This window comes from Coenobita brevimanus, chromosome 95, assembly GCF_032717465.1.
Source record: "Coenobita brevimanus isolate Jiangsu-jjx chromosome 95, ASM3271746v2, whole genome shotgun sequence".
Lineage (NCBI taxonomy): Eukaryota > Metazoa > Arthropoda > Malacostraca > Decapoda > Coenobitidae > Coenobita > Coenobita brevimanus.
In genome coordinates, this window is record NC_137048.1 from 8,547,084 (window position 1) to 8,565,618 (window position 18,535).

At 41.6% G+C, this 18,535-nt stretch overlaps 1 protein-coding gene across 2 annotated transcripts in view; it reads left to right on the plus strand.

Annotated features, from left to right (window-relative positions):
• The window catches only part of Polr3E (RNA polymerase III subunit E), a 187,686-nt gene that overhangs the window by 141,714 nt on the left and 27,437 nt on the right, over positions 1 to 18,535 (plus strand). For both annotated transcript variants that reach the window (XM_080282857.1, XM_080282858.1), the window contains exon 8: positions 14,420 to 14,586. In XM_080282857.1, coding sequence (XP_080138983.1) covers positions 14,420 to 14,586 — 167 coding nt within the window. The remainder of the gene's footprint in view (positions 1 to 14,419; positions 14,587 to 18,535) is intronic.

The window sequence follows — 18,535 nt, forward strand, 5'->3', positions numbered from 1 at the left end:
GTACTTCACTTAGCTCACTGGTAGAATAAGATACAGTACAGTAAACCCTCTCCAATTCAGATTAATTGGGGGGCAACCCCATGTCGAAATATTCAAAAATTCAAATTATCAGAGCACAAGCCTGCCCCTGTCCCCAAAGCACACCCACACACTAAAACATGGCTTTTTCACAAAAACATTTGAATAGTGCAGTACAGCACTGTATCTACATCCCATACCACCTGCCACTCCCTGCCTGTGTTGTGTGGATTGTCGCTGTGATGAGAAGCACTTATTTGCTTATTTCCTTGCTTCTCATTTCCTCTCAGAAGTCTGGGCACGTGGTTCCAAACTAACTTTAATCAGGCTTAAGCACTCTGAAAGTGCCATAAACACAAACAAAGCATTTAATCCAAAGGAAAATGTAAAATTGTTGGACGAAGTGACATGTGATGTAGTTTAAATGCAAACGATCAGACGATAAAATGAGTCGGATGTGTTTACGATGTGGATAGTTTCTTTGTTGGAAAAAACGAAAAAGTTAATGATGAAGGAGCAGTAAAATTCATGTTTTCCCCTTTTGTGCAAAGACTTTGAAGAAGACGGAGAAGAAGAAAAAAAAAAGGCTGTGTGCCTGACCTTTGTTATCAACTCATTGTCTTTGGTAGAGAAAATTCGGCTCTTATGGTATGTGAGGACACTACGTGTTGATGTAAATAGTTGAGTAAGATAATTATGCGAGTTCAGTTCTTGTGAATTATACTGTCACACAAATTATACTGCTTGGCTGACTTGTGTATAATTCTCAATTACCACATTCGTTTGTATCTGAGAAGTGAGAAGTACGCGCTTACTCCATGCTGACGACTTCAGAATAGTTTTGTTTTTTCCTTTATTGTTGATGACTAATGACTTTCAAAAATAGTTTCACTGCCCTTTTTTTTTTTTTTTTTTTTAATTGCGCTGAAAGTGGTTCCTGGCGAAATAAGCGTGATGCTTGGTGGCCATTGACGATTTGGTTAGGTCAGAAGTTTTTTCTTGATTGGTAATGAGGACTTTCAAGAGGCATAGTGGCAATCCTTGGTGGTTAAAATTTTTATGGGGAGTATTAGGGGGCAAAACAAATTGGTTAGGTTAGGTTAGAGTGCACTGATGTGTCCAGTCGGTGACATTGTATGTAAACACAGTGTCTTGGGTGTCTTATGGCTGACATATTTATAATAACCTATCCTTAAATATATTTTTAACGAAAAATGTGGGCCTGCTAGAACCTAACCAACTATTTTACATGTATATATGTCAGGTTGTACGATGGAGACCACTCAGAGCATGTCTGTTGTGGAGAGAGATTCGGGCTGAACTGAGCAGCGTGGTGAGGAATTCCCTGGCTGGAACCCTTGTTCAAACTTGTCTTGCTTAATTCGTATCAATTCGTATTTCTATCCAAATTAAAATTATTTGTCTGGCGGTCAAAAAGATCTGAATTAACCAATATCCGATTGATTTGGGTTTGAATTAGAGAGGGTTTACTGTACAGTACTGTTATGGGTCCACATTCTCGCCACATTCTTCTTCATGACCAACACTGTATTTGTTGTTAATCTTTTATTGCAGCTCCTGCATTTAAGATGAAAAGATGGCAGATTTAGATCAAGTGAAAGTGGATGGAGTACAGGGTCTCCTGTAAAAAGAATGTGCTGTATGAATATGATAGTGGAAAGGGTTCAGCACTGTGTGAGTGAATGTAAAAATGGGAGTAATTATAAAACAGCCTGGAAAAATGTGACTGAATATGGTAAAAGAATGTGTGGGAAAATTTTATATCGAATGGTGTTGCTGTTTGCTGATGATACAGTATTGTTGAGTGAAGATGAATGGGAGTTGCAAGGTTTGGTGAATGAATTTGGGACAGTGTGTAGGAGGAGGAAGCTGAAAATTAATGTAAACAAAAGTAAAGTTATGGTGTTTGAGAGGAATGAAGTCACAGAGTGTGCAGTGAGGTTGGATGGTGAGGATATGGAGAATGTGAGTGCATTCAAGTACTTGGGTAGTGTGATGAGTAAGGATGGAACTTTGGGGGATGAAGTACGTGAAAGGGTACAGCAGGGAAGGAAGGTTGTTGGCACACTGAAAGCAGTGATGAGAAATAGGGAGGTGAGTATGGAAGTTAAGAAGTCACTGCATGATGGTATTGTGATCCCTACCCTGACGGATGGAATCGAGGCGTGGACCTTGCAAGAGGGGAACAAGTGAAGAGTGAGAGCAGTGGAAATGAGTTACTTGAGAGGAGCATGTGGAGTGACGTGGAGGGACAGGTTGACGAATGAAGAAGTGAAGGAACGTTGTGGGGTAGATGTGGATGTGGTTGAAAAGATTAGGAGAGAGACACTGAGGTGGTTTGGACATGTGGAGAGGATGGAGAATGAAAGATTGACTAAGATGGTGTATGTAGGTGAGGTGGAGGGAGGGAGAGGGAGGGGTAGACTGAGGATGATGAGGAGGGATGGAGTTGAGAGGTATATGAGGGAGGGGGGGGTGAGCTGGGGGGAGGGGAGTCAAATGGTGGGTGACAGAGTGACTTGAAGGCGTTTTGTCTGCGGCCACCCTTTGCGGGATTATGGCGTCGGGCTATAGATAGATAGATAGAAGTTAAAAAGCACTGAAAAAGCAAGGGACAAAGTGGATGGATTTAGCGTAGTGACCTCCCAAATTACGTGGGCTCCATTTACGATTTTTACCTTTTACATGAAGAGATAACCCCTACCCTGATTCCTGTTACACCAGAAATAACCTTGTTTGCTTGGGAAAATTGCAGAAATTGGCCCCTCCAAAGTATGGTCTGTTGGACGCTGACAGTACTAAGTCCTGAACAGTGACATGTCAACATGGCCTGGTGTCACTTGTCTGCATGCATGTTTATGTAAACATTTTATTTTCCTCACAAAGAGCTACAGGGACAAAGAATAATTTTATTATTTATTAATAGTGAGAGTGAGATGCGTTGATGAAAATGAGTTGAACTGAAAGTAGGAGCCTAGCTACATAAGTTGTATAACACAGGAGGCAGCCTGGCAGTATCATCCTGGCACTGTGCGCATGCATGTTTTTGGAAACATTTAAGATTTTCAACAGAAGAGACTACAGGCACTAAGAATATTCTGTTTGTTCATTAACCCTCTCGCGCACGATAAGTTTCGGTAAGTTTTCCGGCGCACGATTTTTTCTGTGAGGCCACCCGGCCCGGTTGCCAGCGCAGCAATTAATACGTATTCTCGCCTTATTTTCGCCACCCAAACATCAATATGCTGCCATGACACCTATATCATCTTATTCGTCGGTGTTTGTTCTAGTTGATAAGCACCAGAAAAAAACAGGAAAACACGAATAAAACAACATTAGGCGGCCGTGAATAAACAATTTGCTACGTCAATTTCAATTCCCAACATCACCATTCGAATGCTTTCCATCATTCAGGAAAATCTTATTTGAAGTTTTGATAGAGAATTTCATCAGCTTTCTAAAGGGACAAATCCGGTTGTGATATGATTTGTAGTTTTCGAGAAAATAGCCAAAAACTGAAAGCCATTTTTTAAAAAATTCATTGAGCTCATTCAGAACTTTTCTCGCACACCTTATGTTTTTATTGCATAATATTATGCAGAATTTAACGAGCTTTCTAATGAGCAGAGATGTGCATCACTTTCGTGATGAGCACACAGCACCTGCAATATTCCTGCCTACGTAACAGCGAATTTTTATCATAGATATTACATTGTTATGTCTTGTACATACGTAGAAATAACTGCTCTTTATCATGGCTCTTACAGGAAATTGATATGTCCAATTGTTTTCGAGTAATTGGCCAACCAAGTGAGATTATTCCTCAGAGCACTTACAACTTTTACCTCTATCTATCTATCTATCTATCTATTCCCAGACGCCTCAATCCCGTTCGGGGTGGCCACAAACAAATCGCCTCCATGTCGCCCTGTCCCCCACCATTTCACTGCCCTGCCCCCAACTCACGCCCCCCTCTCTCCTATATCTCTCCACTCCATCCCTCCATCTCATCCTCAGCCTCCCCCTCCCTCTCCCCCCCTCCACCTCACTCACATACACTCTCTTCGTCAGTTTTTCACCGTCCATCCTCTCCACATGGCCAAACGACCTCAGTGTATTCCTCCTAATGCTTCCTATCACATCCACATCCACACCACAATGCTCCTTTATATCCTCATTTGTCAGCCTGTCTCTCCAAGTGACTCCACAGGCTCCTCTTAAATAACTCATTTCCACTGCTCTCACTCTTGACTTGTGCCCTTCCAACAACGTCCAAGCTTCACTTCCATACTTTAGAGTTGGTATCACAATACTGTCATGTAGTAACTTTTTCACTTCCATGCTCACTTCCCTATTTCTTATCACTGCTTTCAAGGAACCAGCAACCTTTCTTCCCTGCTGTACCCTTTCAAGCACTTCACCCTTCAAACCTTCATCCTTACTCATCACACTACCCGAGTACTTAAACGTACTCACATTTTCCAATTCCTCACCATCCAACCTCGCTGTACATTCACTGACTTCACCCCTCTCAAAGACCATCACTTTACTCTTCCCTACATTCACCTTTAGATTCCGTTTCTTACACACTCTCCCAAACTCATCCACCAAGCCTTGCAGCTCCCCTTCGTCTTCACTCAACAACACAGTATCATCTGCAAACAACAGTACAGGGAGTTTCCAAACACTACCCTCTCTCATCAGGGCCACTCTAACATCCACTACCCTATATTGTACCTCTTTTATTACCCCACCCATGTACAGATTGAACAACCATGGAGACATGACACATCCCTGTTTCAACTCAACCATCAAAGAGAAAAATTCACTCAGTTCACCATCCACACGCACTGCAGCCTTAGCACCATCATACATACTCTTCACAGCATTCAACAACTTCCCATCTACTCCATATATTCTTAATACTTTCCACAATCCTTGTCTATCCACCCTGTCATATGCTTTCTCCAAATCCATGAAAGCTGCATACAACTTCTTTCCCTTCTCTAGAAACTTTCCACTAAAGATCTAAGAATGAATATCTGATCTACATAACCTCTTCCCTTCCTAAAGCCTCCTTTTTCTTCTCCAACTAATTCCTTTGTTATTTCCCTAACTCTGTCAGTAAGTATCCTACCATACACTTTTCCCATTATACTAAGAAGACAAATGCCCCTATGATTACCACACACTTCCTTTTCCCCTTTTCCTTTGTACAAGGGAATAATTATACCTGATTCCCAATCCTCCAGAACTCTACCCTCCTCCCAGGCCAATCTGCACATCTTGCACATCCATTCTACTACTATCTCTCCCCCATGCTTCAGCATTTCACCACACACTCCATCAATTCCTGGGGCTTTCCCCAATTTAACTTGCCTCATTGCTTCCACAACTTCTATCCTACTGATTTCTTCCTGTCTTCTCACCTCCCTCCTTCTGCCAGCCATTCCCCAGCCACTTATACTTGCATCATTTCCATCGTCTATGTTCAACAATTCCATAAAGTGTTCTCTCCATCTGCTCACTTTTCTTCCTTCTCCACTAGTAATCTACCATTTTTATCTTTCACTCCCCTGCTAACTTCACTTCCACCCTGTCTTAATCATTTCACCTCTTTCCAGAACATTTTCTTACAGTCCCTCCACTTTACACTCAAATTCCTTCCAAATTTCTCATCCACTCTCTTCTTACTCTCTCTTACTAATCTTTTTACCTACTAATCTTTTTACCTCCCTCTTTCTTTCTACATATAACTCTCTCTTCCGCCTCTCAACTTCTTCCACGATCCTATTCCTCATCCATTCATTGTATGTTTTCTTCTTTTGTGCCACAGCCTGTCTCACCTCTTCATTCCACCATGCTGTTCCTTGCACCCCCCCCCCCCCTCTGTCTTCTCTTCATCCCACACACCACATCACATGCTGCATATATTTCGCCTGTGAATATCCTGCACACACCTTCCACGTCCCCCATCTGCTCCAATTCATATTTGCCCGATCGTTCCTCCACATCTCTCTTGTATTCTGCCTTTTTCTCATCCTCTTGTAACCTTTCCACTCTCCTTGCAACTACTTCTTCTTCCCATCCTTCCCTTCTTCTATTACTCCATCTTATTTGGGTCTTGATTCTGTCCACCACCAAGTAGTGTTCAGAAAGTCCACTCCCCGAACCTCTATAGGCCCTTGCATCCATTACACATCTTCGCATCCTTTCATCCTCACACATATAATCAATCATTGCCTTCCTTTCATTCAGTTCACTACCCACCCTTCTCATCACTCGGCATGTATACCTGTGGATCATTTTATGCCTGAAGAGGGTATTGGCTATCACCAACCCCCTCCCGGCACAAATGTCCACTGATGCACCACCATTCTCATCTATCTCAGCAGGCACACCCCACTCACCAACTATTTCATCCACCTTCACATTCCCTACTTTACCATTCATATCACCGATCAAAAACACTCTCTCATTCCTTCCAAACTTTTCCATGCACACTTCCACATTTGTCCAGAACTCTTCTCTCACTCTGCTTGCACGATCTTGCGTTGGTGCATACAAACACAATCGCCCACATTTGTGTTCCAACTTTCAATCTTACCCACACAATCCTTGACCCAACTGATCCATACTCTCTTATGTTCTTCCATCTTTTACTCACAACTATACACACTCCTTCTTTTGCCCTCTCATTCTCACCTACTCCTGCACATATACCCCATCCATACTCCCAACCTCTCACACTCTCACCTCTTCATTTAGTTTCAGTTACTCCACATACATCAACTTTCGCATCCTCAAGCACCTGGACAATCTCTCTCTCTTACACCTCATCATTCGCACCTCTTACATTCCATGTTCCGATTACCATGTCCTTTGTCCAGTCCTGGATCGTCATCTTTTGGTCAGTCCTTGTCCGAGGCTTCTTGTTTGTCTTTTTTGTTCGTTGTTTTCCGGGGAAGGGCACTAACCCTCCGCCAACCCTTTTAGTTGCCTTGTACAACAAGCAGGGATACTAGGGGAGTATTCTCAAAAACCCCCCCCTACCCCCAGGGGGGACTTTTACCTCAAGCGAGGAAAAAAAAAACATAGTCTGTTCCCCCGCCTTTTCTTACAAAAAAGTGCTTCCTAAGGCTTATATTCTTCAAGTGAACATATGTAGAATTTACTGCTCTTTATCATGGTTCTTACGGGAAATCGATCCGTCCAATAGTTTTGGAGTACAGCATGCTCGCCCCCAACGCGTCGGTTTTGTTCCGAACGTGGCGCGTTTGGCGTGAAACCGTGTTTCTACTACTCCTTATTTTGCTCCCTAGATCTCCTGAACGTGGTCTTTTGCTGTTATCTGCCATTGGTAATCAATATGAAGCACTTTAAGTGGTTAGAAGGTTTATTTAATGTTATAACTTACAAATACAGTACTGCACAGCAAAACTTCAACATACAAATACGTAAACACAAGGCAACATTCCGACGCCGATTGGTTTCGGCATCGGAATGTTGCCTCGTGTTTACGTATTTGTATGTTGAAGTTTTGCTGTGCAGTACTGTATTTGTAAGTTATAACATTAAATAACCTTCTAACCACTTAAAGTGCTTCATATTCATTACCAGTGGCAGATAACAGCAAAATACCACGTTTAGGGAGTCTTGGGAGCAAAATGGTTTCGGGAGTATTCACTGTCAAGCCAGTTCGCCGTCACAACAACAACAAGACAACATAGACTGATGGATCCCCCTGAAATATAGTTATTAAAGTATTGATTAATTAATAATAAGTATACAGTATTTATAAAAGTACTGATTGATTAATATGAGTATAATTATAGAATGACGGGGAATCATCCAGGGTGAGAATTGTCCTGAGGGGGAATTGACATGATGGCGAATTGTCTTGGAACCCACTGATCGTGTGTAATCTATAAATCGGGGTAACTGGTGACAAGGTTTTATTTAATGCTTTAACTTTCTTTAAGTGCTGTAACTTAAAAGTGCATACCAGAATAGTTAATATTTAACTTATACAGTGCTGTGGAAAAGCAGTACAGCAAATATTTAACCCAAGTAAAAGAGGTAATATTCTGACGCCTATCAGAAAACTGGTTATAAGACTTTATTTCTTGCTTGAACGTTATTTCACCCTTACACCGTGGGCTTGTTTTGCTTTGACTTGCGGCTCCCGTGGGCATATTCGCGCTCCGACAGACTCGCTAAAAATATTTGCCAAAAATCAGTTATTAGTCCTAGAATATTAAAATCACATATACTTATGGCACATACCTTCAGCTTTCTCCTTGGGTGTTTGTTGAGCCTTCATCGAGTACCGTAGGACTTGTGGAGACCTCTGAAGTTGGGTAACGAAGTCTCCACTTTACACTTCTCGACAACTCGTAATATGATTACCACAGCCTGATATTATCACTAGAAACACTAATCTGTGATTCTCAAATAGTTTGGAATCCATACTCCCCCCAAAAAACACTGTGAAAGCAATGAAAATTACGAGGGCGTATGACCATCCCACGTCCGATCGTTTGCCGCTATTGTTGTCTGTTATTCATAAAAACACGCACAGTTTATATTTCTGTTACTATATAACACTTACATATATCTACAGTCTTTATCCATAAGTTTCCTTCAGTAATAGTAGTTAATTGTCACTGTAGGGATTCAATTTCTTTCAGTAAAATACGTAGCATTCACTTTTTCATCCTGTATACTAGCATTGAGAGTGAATGTAACTTTCACCTTCACTCTCATAACTCATAGTATTCATACATGCTAGAGTGAAACTTTCACTTTCATTACTCCTAGGGTATATACTCGTATTCTTATAATACTACTCATTTACATTTCTATTTTATATACACTGTGTTAGGCAATGTCACTTTAAGTAACTTATAAAACTATTTTCCACTGTTCACCTATATTTACATTCATTACTTTCACTTGCTGTTTACACATTATTTACACATTATTTACAATTCCACTTGCACTGTTTTACTCAGTGGAAAGATTGTAGTCACTCTTTTATCAATTGTCAGCCCTTTACCTCTTTCCACACGAGGTTTAGTAGGGGGTAAAGGTCACAGGGCCCTTTGCATGGGGGTGAAAAGTGGCTGAAGTTAGCAGGAGCAAACAGACGTACCTTCACATTGGAAGATGACAGTGAACTGATAGGGGTGGGCCGGGGTGGCCTACCTACCTAGGGAAATGCATTACTGCCAACGTCAGCCTCTTCACAGCAGCAGTGAAATGATTGGCAGGAAATCTAGACGATGCATTATAAATTAGGTAGTTCCAGGTGAATGTAAATATCACTTAGGCTTCTCCCTTCCTTCCTTATATGTATATTTATTACGAAAATAGATTATATGCCATATTTCAAGGGGAAATAAACAGCGAAAATTACCGAACGAGTGCACGTGAGGTGTTGTCAGGTGATAATTAGCCAATTCCAGGTGTATGGCACTATCACTTACCTTATTTCTTTTTTGTAAATATTATTTGGTATAAGAATAGGGCATAGGGCTTATTTCAATGGATGAAATCAATGAAAAATTCCAGGGAAGATTTACTTAGCGTAGAATACAGTGTGGTGGCCTGCAATAATTAGGTAGTTCCAGGTGAATGTAAATATCACTTAGGCTTCTCCCTTCCTTTCTTATATATATTTTTATTACGAAAATAGATTATACAGCATATTTCAAGGGGAAATAAACAGCAAAAATTACCGAACGAGTGCACGTGAGGTGTTGTCCGGTGATAATTAGCCAATTCTAGGTGTATGGCACTCTCACTTACCTTATTTCTTTCTTGTATATATTATTTGGTATAAGAATAGGGCATAGGGCTTATTTCAATGGATGAAATCAGTGAAAAATTCCAGGGAAGGTTTACTTAGCGTAGCACGGCCGGGCAGGCGAGAGGATAGGGTAATGGAGGGGGGGTAGCGAGGGGAGTCAAGAACGGGGAGAAATGGCTAAATTGTCAACAATGGATGGGAGTACAGATGAGATTAGGAGTGCTGACTAGTGTTGGACATTGGCAGTACTGATAGATGATACAAGCCACCACTTGAAAGCCCGGGTGAATTCAAAATAACACAGAATCACAAAAGTGACGCCCCGCGGTGTGATCCCTTGCTCCCAAGTGTCACGAAAGTGATGCCCTGCGGCTAAGGGGTTAAGGGGGACGCCCACTTTTTACTCTTGAGGGGCAGGTAATTTTTAAGGTATCATAACCATTTTTGGCACAGTTATAGGGGTCCATTAGTAGTTAAAACTGATACCATAATAAATCGGATATGTCTAATAGTTTTCGAGTTATGGCCAATTTTGTGTCGAAATTTTCATAAAAAATAGTAAAAGTAATACACTATCTAGACATACCAAGATGTTTTTATCGTAATTTCCTTAGGACACATTGCATATCAACACTATTACTATAATTGTGCGCTAGGGATTTCATTTACCTGCTCTAGTTTCGAAATTAGGGCATTAGGAAATTAGTGTAATTAGAAAATTAATTTTTTTTGCTAAATTTCGGACTTTGAGTACTTCGTGTGAACGAACAGAGAAGATTAGGGGAAAATCCCAGCGTGTATTTATTGTATTTTTTACGCTGATTCCAATGGTATCATTAGTTTTTATGTAGGTTCATTGGTTCTCGAGTTAATAGACTCGAAAGTGCTATAACTTACATTTTGAGAAAATCGCTGTCAAAGATTTTCGAATGTTTTGAACACGTATACCGTGCGTTTTAGTAAAGATAGGTTTATGAAATTGCTAGTAGAGGTACTATACACTATTCTCATTGTATATGCAACATGGATTTACACATATAGGCAAGTAAATACAAGGTACAGGCAAGAATGTGCTGATATACTGACTGGCACCTGGTCCCCTCATACTAAGTATAGCCCTGGATTAGAAAGTTATTGTTTCTAACAAAATAATTCACACAATATGATAGTATAAGGGTATCATGGGTCGCCCCTCCCACTCATTGTAGCCAGGATTGTCATATTAGAAGGCCCCAGGACTGTAAAATTCATCGTCATCATCATTGGGTGTCTTTCGTTTCTGGCGGGTGTTGGTCCTCCGAGGGGTGCTGGTCCTCACGCACTCTTTTTGGAGATATTGAAGGTTAGCTAGCTTATTATCTGTGACTCCAAAACCAAGGTGTGCTAGCAAATAAGCCGCCTCATAGCCAAAGTTGTGTTCTAGGGACACCTGGTGAGCTAGAAATGTGACACGTCGAAGGCCAACATACTTGGACTTTGAGGTCTTCATCCATAGCTTGTGATGAATGCTCTCGTTGGGATTTTGGGTCCGTCCTTTCAGGCATCTACTAAGCAGTTTCTCATCAGTCAAGTCCAGGTAAACCTGTTTCACCATCTTCCTTTCCTCGTCTGACAACTTGCTCAGGTAGCCAGGCTTATTACTGTGTTTGCGACATGGCTGGGTCTTGTCTGCCTCCCACTTCTTGTAAAAACACCAAGAATCATAATCAGGAGGAGAGGTAGGTGTTATGGAGAGGTAGGTGTTGTGCCTGATGTAGAAGGTTGTGAGGGAGGTTTGGTGGGAGTTGTAGGCGGGATGGGTGATGGTGGGCGTGGCAGGACATCTGTCATGCGTAGCTGTTGTAGGCGTAATGCACGCATTCTAGCATTCTTGGCAGGCTTCTTTGGCATCTTAGCTGAAGCTGTTGGTATGCCCAAAAGAGAATAGAAAAATATATCAAGTAAGTGCGAGTTGTCAAGGGGAATGATTGAGACATGGGGCATAGACCCACTCTGTACAGGGACTCACCCGGCACTGAATGATGTTCTCTCTCTCTTCGTGACAGATGACAGTGTGAGGGAGGGATTGCCAAATGTTACTAGACAGAAGGCTGTAGTGATAAATACATACGTTTTTGTCAATATAAAACAACTGTCAGAGTATTTGGGATGGCAAACAACTTTGCAAACAATATGTTGGTTATAAACACGTTTCTGGCGTGCGTATTAGCTCGAGATACCTTCAAATAAGCCTGAATTTACCAGCTTTAGAATGGGTTTTCACCCTTATGACTCCTCATGAGGTTAGAGGGGGTGTTAGACTACCCCCTGGATGGCATAACAGAAAACGGCCAACATCATCGAAAATTAGCCTAAAAAGGTGGTCGGCCCCCTTAATAATACTTTAACTTGCACATAAACTTACCAGAATAGTACTCTAAATACTGTATTTAACTTACAAATACAGCACCGAGGAAAAGCAGTACATCGAATCACATCACGTGATCAAAACAAACCATGCTTGCTGAGCTGATGTTCGAGGATTTGGCCTTTCAAAGGCCTCTCTTGCGTAAATTTATAGTTTTCGTAATGGTTCTTTAATCTTTCGTTGTCTTATACGTATCCCAGCACTAATCGTGTATAATTGCGAGCGCGTTTGGTGAGAACGTGTTCGGGGCGAGTTTACTGTATTTGGACGACAAACGTAGAATACTTCTTCTCACCCGCACGCGAGATAAAAAACATTCTTTCCCTGCCTCACCCATGGGTACATATTTCCACTCTTGACGTTTTTTATTATTTTCTTTTTTTACTCAAAGTATACACGTAAAATATCATATGGTTTTTGATAGTGCTCTCAGAAACTCAAAATGACCACTAGTCTTTTTGCTAGGTTATGATACTGAAGCTGAACTTTCGTCCATCTCATATGTGTGTATGTAAAAAACATTACTTATTTGTGTGAATAATATTGAACTATAGAAATAGGTCAGTATACAAATCGACAAAATACGGATAACTCACTTCCTCCAGAGGTGTTGAGATGCTGGCAGTAGCTTGAAGATGAGGAGTTATGTAGTGTGTGAGCATGTGTGTGTGTGTGTGTGTGTTTGGGTGTGTGTGTGTTTGTGTGTGTATGTTTGTGTGTGTGTGTGTATGTGTGTGTGTGTGTGTGTGTGTGTGTGTGTGTGTGTGTGGCTGTGGCTGTGGTGTAATTTCTTCTCTCCATGCGATACATTTGCCTAAAACACATGCAATGCACACGATAGATTTCTCCACGAACATTCGCTGCACAACATACGTATGTATATGTGGCTGTGGCATATTTCTTGTCTCTGACACATGCGCTGTGTTTTAGCTAAGTCAGTCAGTGCATGAAATATTTCTTTGTGAACACTTGCTGCACTATTTCATATGTATATTTCGCACTAAACCATACGCGGTATAAAACACCATCACATGATTCCATCCCAACCTCCTATATTATTCCCGACTCTGTGGCGTACGTGACTGCCTGTTTCCTTAGCGACTGTTGCATATCTTTATGGCGTGCATAATGCCTGCTATGGTAGGTCAGTTATTTCACCAATCTAGGCACTATATGTTTCACAAATATCAGTATTGGCTTCACTATATAAAGGTAAAACATTCACATCATTTACGGGCAGAGTGAAGCAGAGTGGAAACCCCGTTATAACAAACCACACTCCTGCCTGTAGGCTTAGCGTCAGATAACGGGCCCCAGTGATTTACAGACAATATATCTATGTTCCACAGACACTGTCACTTCACCTTATAGTCAAAAATACTGTACAATCACAATATTTCAATAATGGCTTCTGCCTTGGGTGGGAGGTGGAAAATGACGGGTTTAAAGGGACACCGGCGGCTGCGCTACTTTCCTGCCTGGCTGGTCGCAAGATACTAAGATATTTCTGCTACGCATTGTCTCATCAGAGCAGTCACAGTGTTGCCAAATGCTTACCTTGGAAAAGAGATGCTCACACTAGAACGCACCAAAATTTGACGCAAATCGGCCAAAAACTTTTCTTTTGACGGCATTTTTTTCTGCTTAGGAACGCGATTCACGTGACTGTGCTTCTTTGTAACAAACCACATGGAATGCGAATCGCGTGATTGTGCCTGAGAGGGTTAAAAGTGAAAGTGATATGTGCAGATGGATATGAGTAAACTGAAAGCAGGCAACTAGCTCTGTAAATTACATAACACAGAGGAGATGGCCTGGTGCTGCACGCCTGCATGTATATTTACATATCGTACAAATTTTGTAATTTTCCTCAGAAGGACCTATAGGCACTAAGAATATTTTGTTATCCACTAAATGTGAGTGGGATTCTTGGATAGATTAAGACGGATGTATGCAAGCTTGGTGGAGCCTTTATAAATGATACAATATGGACTGCACTGTGTATGTTGTAACAAGAAAGCTGGATGATTTATGATTCCACTAAAGTGGACATGTTTACTGTAGCCGTCATTTAAAACAGTACTTGTACCTCATATGTTCAGTCATAAAATACAGCAGTAATTTGTGTGTTGCTTTTTCAAATTTGTGTGTTACTTTTTCAGCTGTATCAGTTCAGCCAGGGTGTTAGTGTGGTGCGTGGTGAGGTGTGTGAGGCAGTGGGTGTGCCGGGTGGGGAGCTGCAGGAGGTGTTGAGGAGTGTAGCAAGGTACAGGGGAGCCAGAGCAACATGGGAGTTCATCCTACCACCTGATGCTACATTCATCGCAAAGTGAGTTATCTTTAATATAATCTTACAGGATAGTACAGTTACACCCGGGTATGTGATGGGGTTAGTAACGTTAAAACAGATTGCGTACTGGGGTAGATTTAGCATGGGTTCAGTGGGGGTAGGGAGTCAAGAGCCACATAACTTAAAATCTCCAAAAAAAATATTTCTGCTGCTCACCTGAAGTAGTCCTAGGCTGGTTTCAGTTGTCACCAAGGTAGTAGTAGTTGTTCCCTAGCCTGTCTGGCCGAACAGCCCCGAGTCCCTTAGGAAGGCCATGGCCGAGACTGGGCTTTCCCACAGAGCTCTCAAAGAGTGTATGTTGTGTTGTTGGCGTAGGTGATTGTGTGCAATGCAGTCTTCCATAATGTGCTTAATAGTATGGGATGCTGTGTTGCATCCTGGACAGGCATCAGCGACGGAGTCATCCAGCCTCTTCTGGTAGCTTAAGAGGGCTGGATGGTGCCCACATCTCAGCCTGGCCAGGTGGACCCTGTCCTCACGAGGAAGATAGGATTCAGAAGGGTGGATGTCAGGAGGCTGTGCATGCAGCTGTGTGTTGTCTTTAAATGACTGAATGGAGCGGCGAGTGATCTGAGTGTGGATATGCTACTGGAAGCTGGTCTGAGGTGGGCGAGGGGGGAGAGATGACAGTATTTGTGTATGGTATCGTGTGCTGGGTGTTGTTTTGATGTTCCTTGGTGTGGGTGGATGTGCTGCCATGTACTGTAGTGGATGTTGTGGGTTTGTGGAGGCTGCAGCAAGAAACTGGGTGCCTCTCATGTCTAGGTGATCCTTGACTTTGAGGACTTTGGTTTCTTGATGTAGGTGGTCTGTGGGTTTAGTAGCTGTGCAGCCTGTGATTATTTTTAGGGCCTTGTTCTGTATGGTCTGTAGAGTGTTGTAGTGTGTCTTGGTGAGGTTAGAAGCCCAGGCAGGGCTTGTATTATTCATCACTGAACGTTTATATTGTTTGTATATTGTGGTGGTGGTTTCTTTGTTGTGTCCGAATGTTGTATGGGCAGGTGGCCTCAAAGCATTGAGTCTTGGTGTTATTTTATTTTTAATGTTTGTGATGTGTTGTTTAAATGACACTGATGTATTGTATGTTACACCAAGGATTTTGTGTGTGTGTGTGTGTGTGTGTGTGTGGTAGGGGAGTGTTGTTTATGGTGAGGTGTGGGATGTGACTGTGTTCTGCTGTCCAGTTTGTGAGAAGAGTCACTGTAGATTTGGCTGGGGCTATTTTGAGCCTGTTTGTGGTGAACCATTCGTTTAGTGTTGAGGTAAGGTTGAATGATGTGTGCAGCTGTGTTTGCATTTTGGTGTGTACATGTAAGTGTTATATCATCTGCATAGGAAGCTATGTGTATCTGTGGTGTGTGGGGTGTGGGTACGTCATGCATGTATAGATTAAAGAGTGTAGGGGACAAAAGAGATCCTTGGGGGATGCCGTTTGTGAAGTTTCTGATGTTAGAAGACTGACCGGCAAATGTTACGTGTGCACATCTGCCTGCTAAGTAGTTTGCCAGCCATCTTTTTGTGTTATTGTGCATGTTTGTGTTGAGTATTTTGTTTGTGAGGTTGTGATGGGGGATGGCATCAAAAGCTTTGCTAATGTCTAGTGTGACTAGGAGTGTTCTGTGTGGTGGCCTAGCTGAATTCATACCATCGAAAACTCTCTGTGTAAAGTCTGTAAGAAGGGTGTTTGTAGAGTGTAGTGGCCTAAAGCCATGTTGTGACTGGGCTAGGGGAATGTGAGGTGTGACTAGTTGTAGTATCAGTCGTTCAGTTCCCCCTTGAGGCTAAGGTATAGCAAAATTGTGTTTTTGAAGTCACAGGTTTCAGTGTTTCACACAAAAAAGTAATCTCTCCACTAAATATCACACATACTATTTGTTGTGCACTTGCACTGTTGTTTTGCGATAGCAGTGGTATATCGATGCTCACGTAAACATAAGGTGGCAATCTTGCTCAAACATATGACTCGGCTTGCGCAGATGGCATGTGCCCACATGGGATCTTCTTTCTCGAGCATCAAAAAAAACATATACTGTAAGTGATTTTCTTTATCGTTAACTTGAAACTGGGTATAGGTTTTCATCGATCGTTCTGTGACATACTGTGACTTCTTTTGTAAAGACTGAAGTGAAATACCATAATTGGTGTTGGTCATATCCAAGTCTGAGATTTGCACCACACCTTATGTTGTCCAGTACAGCTTTTGAAGGTTTTCTACTGTTTACATGGCTGAAGAACTCTTTAGGGCTCGCTTTGCATTGTGATGAGACCCTGAGTTTTTCATTTCTTTAGATTTCAGTCCTTCATACAGTCTTGAAAGAGTCCAAATCATTCTGGTCATGGCTGCTTTTGGCTCTTTTGTATACAGCCTTTCTCTCTTTTATTGCATTGGTTATTTCATTATTAAACCATTTTGGTTAAGCTGATCTTGGCTTTGTGGACTTGGGGAGTTTGAATGCACTATGTCTCTTTGAAAATTGCTCTTTAAATAAGTTATACATTGCATTTACATTATTGTCCTCTTGTCAGTCGCTCTTAAAACTCTCTCTAAAACCTGCAAAGTCAACTTGACGGAAGTTTAGTTTTCTTTTATTGAGGTCCAGATGATCATAAATACGTAGAAAACTTCTTCAGATTGTGATCAGTACCTTCCAGTGACTTACAAACAAGCTGGTAACACAAGATTCAGGATGCCGTTGCCTTTATGATGGTACAAATCTAAACTGGCGGCTAGGGTGTGGCACAAACCTCTGTACAGTGGTGCTATATTTCCCAAACCCACGATGTGAAATGGCTGCTATATATATAAAATGCATCACAAATAAGATAACACATATGAATACGATGTTAACGTGTGTATTATACTATATGAAAGAACAGTAAACTTATTATGCATAAAATATTTATACGGCAATACAGAAACGTGGCATAAATATTTTACAGTGTTGCTAAAAAAAATGTTGTCACTTTTATTTGCTTTTACCATATTTCTGGGGTGGGTAATGCCACAATTATGATTATAAGATAATGTTTAGGAATATAAGTAAAAATATGCCAGTTTCTTAGTAAAAAAAAAAAAAAAACATTAAACCCTCGTGAGCGGCAACACTCACACAGACCCAGTCTGACCCGACATTGTCGAGCTGAGGAAGAGATGGAGGAAGGAGGGAGTGATTGAATGAAAACAAATCATGGCGCCACACCAGCGAGGTCATCTGGCACTGTATGTAAAACAATGATAGTTTTAAATATAATTAGATATAATAAAATCAAAGAAATGAAAGCATAAGTTTATAACAGTAGCTCATAAAAGAAACAAAATTCCCCGGGGTGACGCACATCTCCCCCCAGGAGAGAGAGAGGGGGGGGGGGCATCGTGCGTATGGAAAACGTGGCAACACTGTACAGAGCTTCGCGCCCCACCCTAGCCGCCGGTTTAGATTTGTCATACCATAGTTGATTTGTTTACCTACTGGGACAAATAATTTTCATCAAGACACCTGCCTTCAGCATCTGCTGTTCTGCCATCCCAGTTTACGTAACAGTTGAAATCACCAGGAAATACAGAGGGTTTTGTCTCTACATTGCTCAAACTTCCGCATGTATTGGCTGGCTCCGTGCTGCCCTTATTGTTAGTTGCGTTTTCTTTCCTTCTTAATTGTATTCTTTCTTGGTTGATTGTGGCAGAATTAACCGATTCTGACCAAACCTGGACACAGTGACCAGCCTATGACCTAGTTGTGTCCGCAAGGTTTGGGTTGCTAGGCAATTACTCGTTGCTTGGCAACAGCCGAAAAACTGCTTTTTTCGTACTTTTCAGGCTTTGAGCTGTTGAAGCATTACTAATTGGCTGAGAAAGCTCAGACTTCTTTAGGCATAATCTTGAGGTCATTCCCTATCATATGTGTTCCACCCATTTTTCCACTCCCTC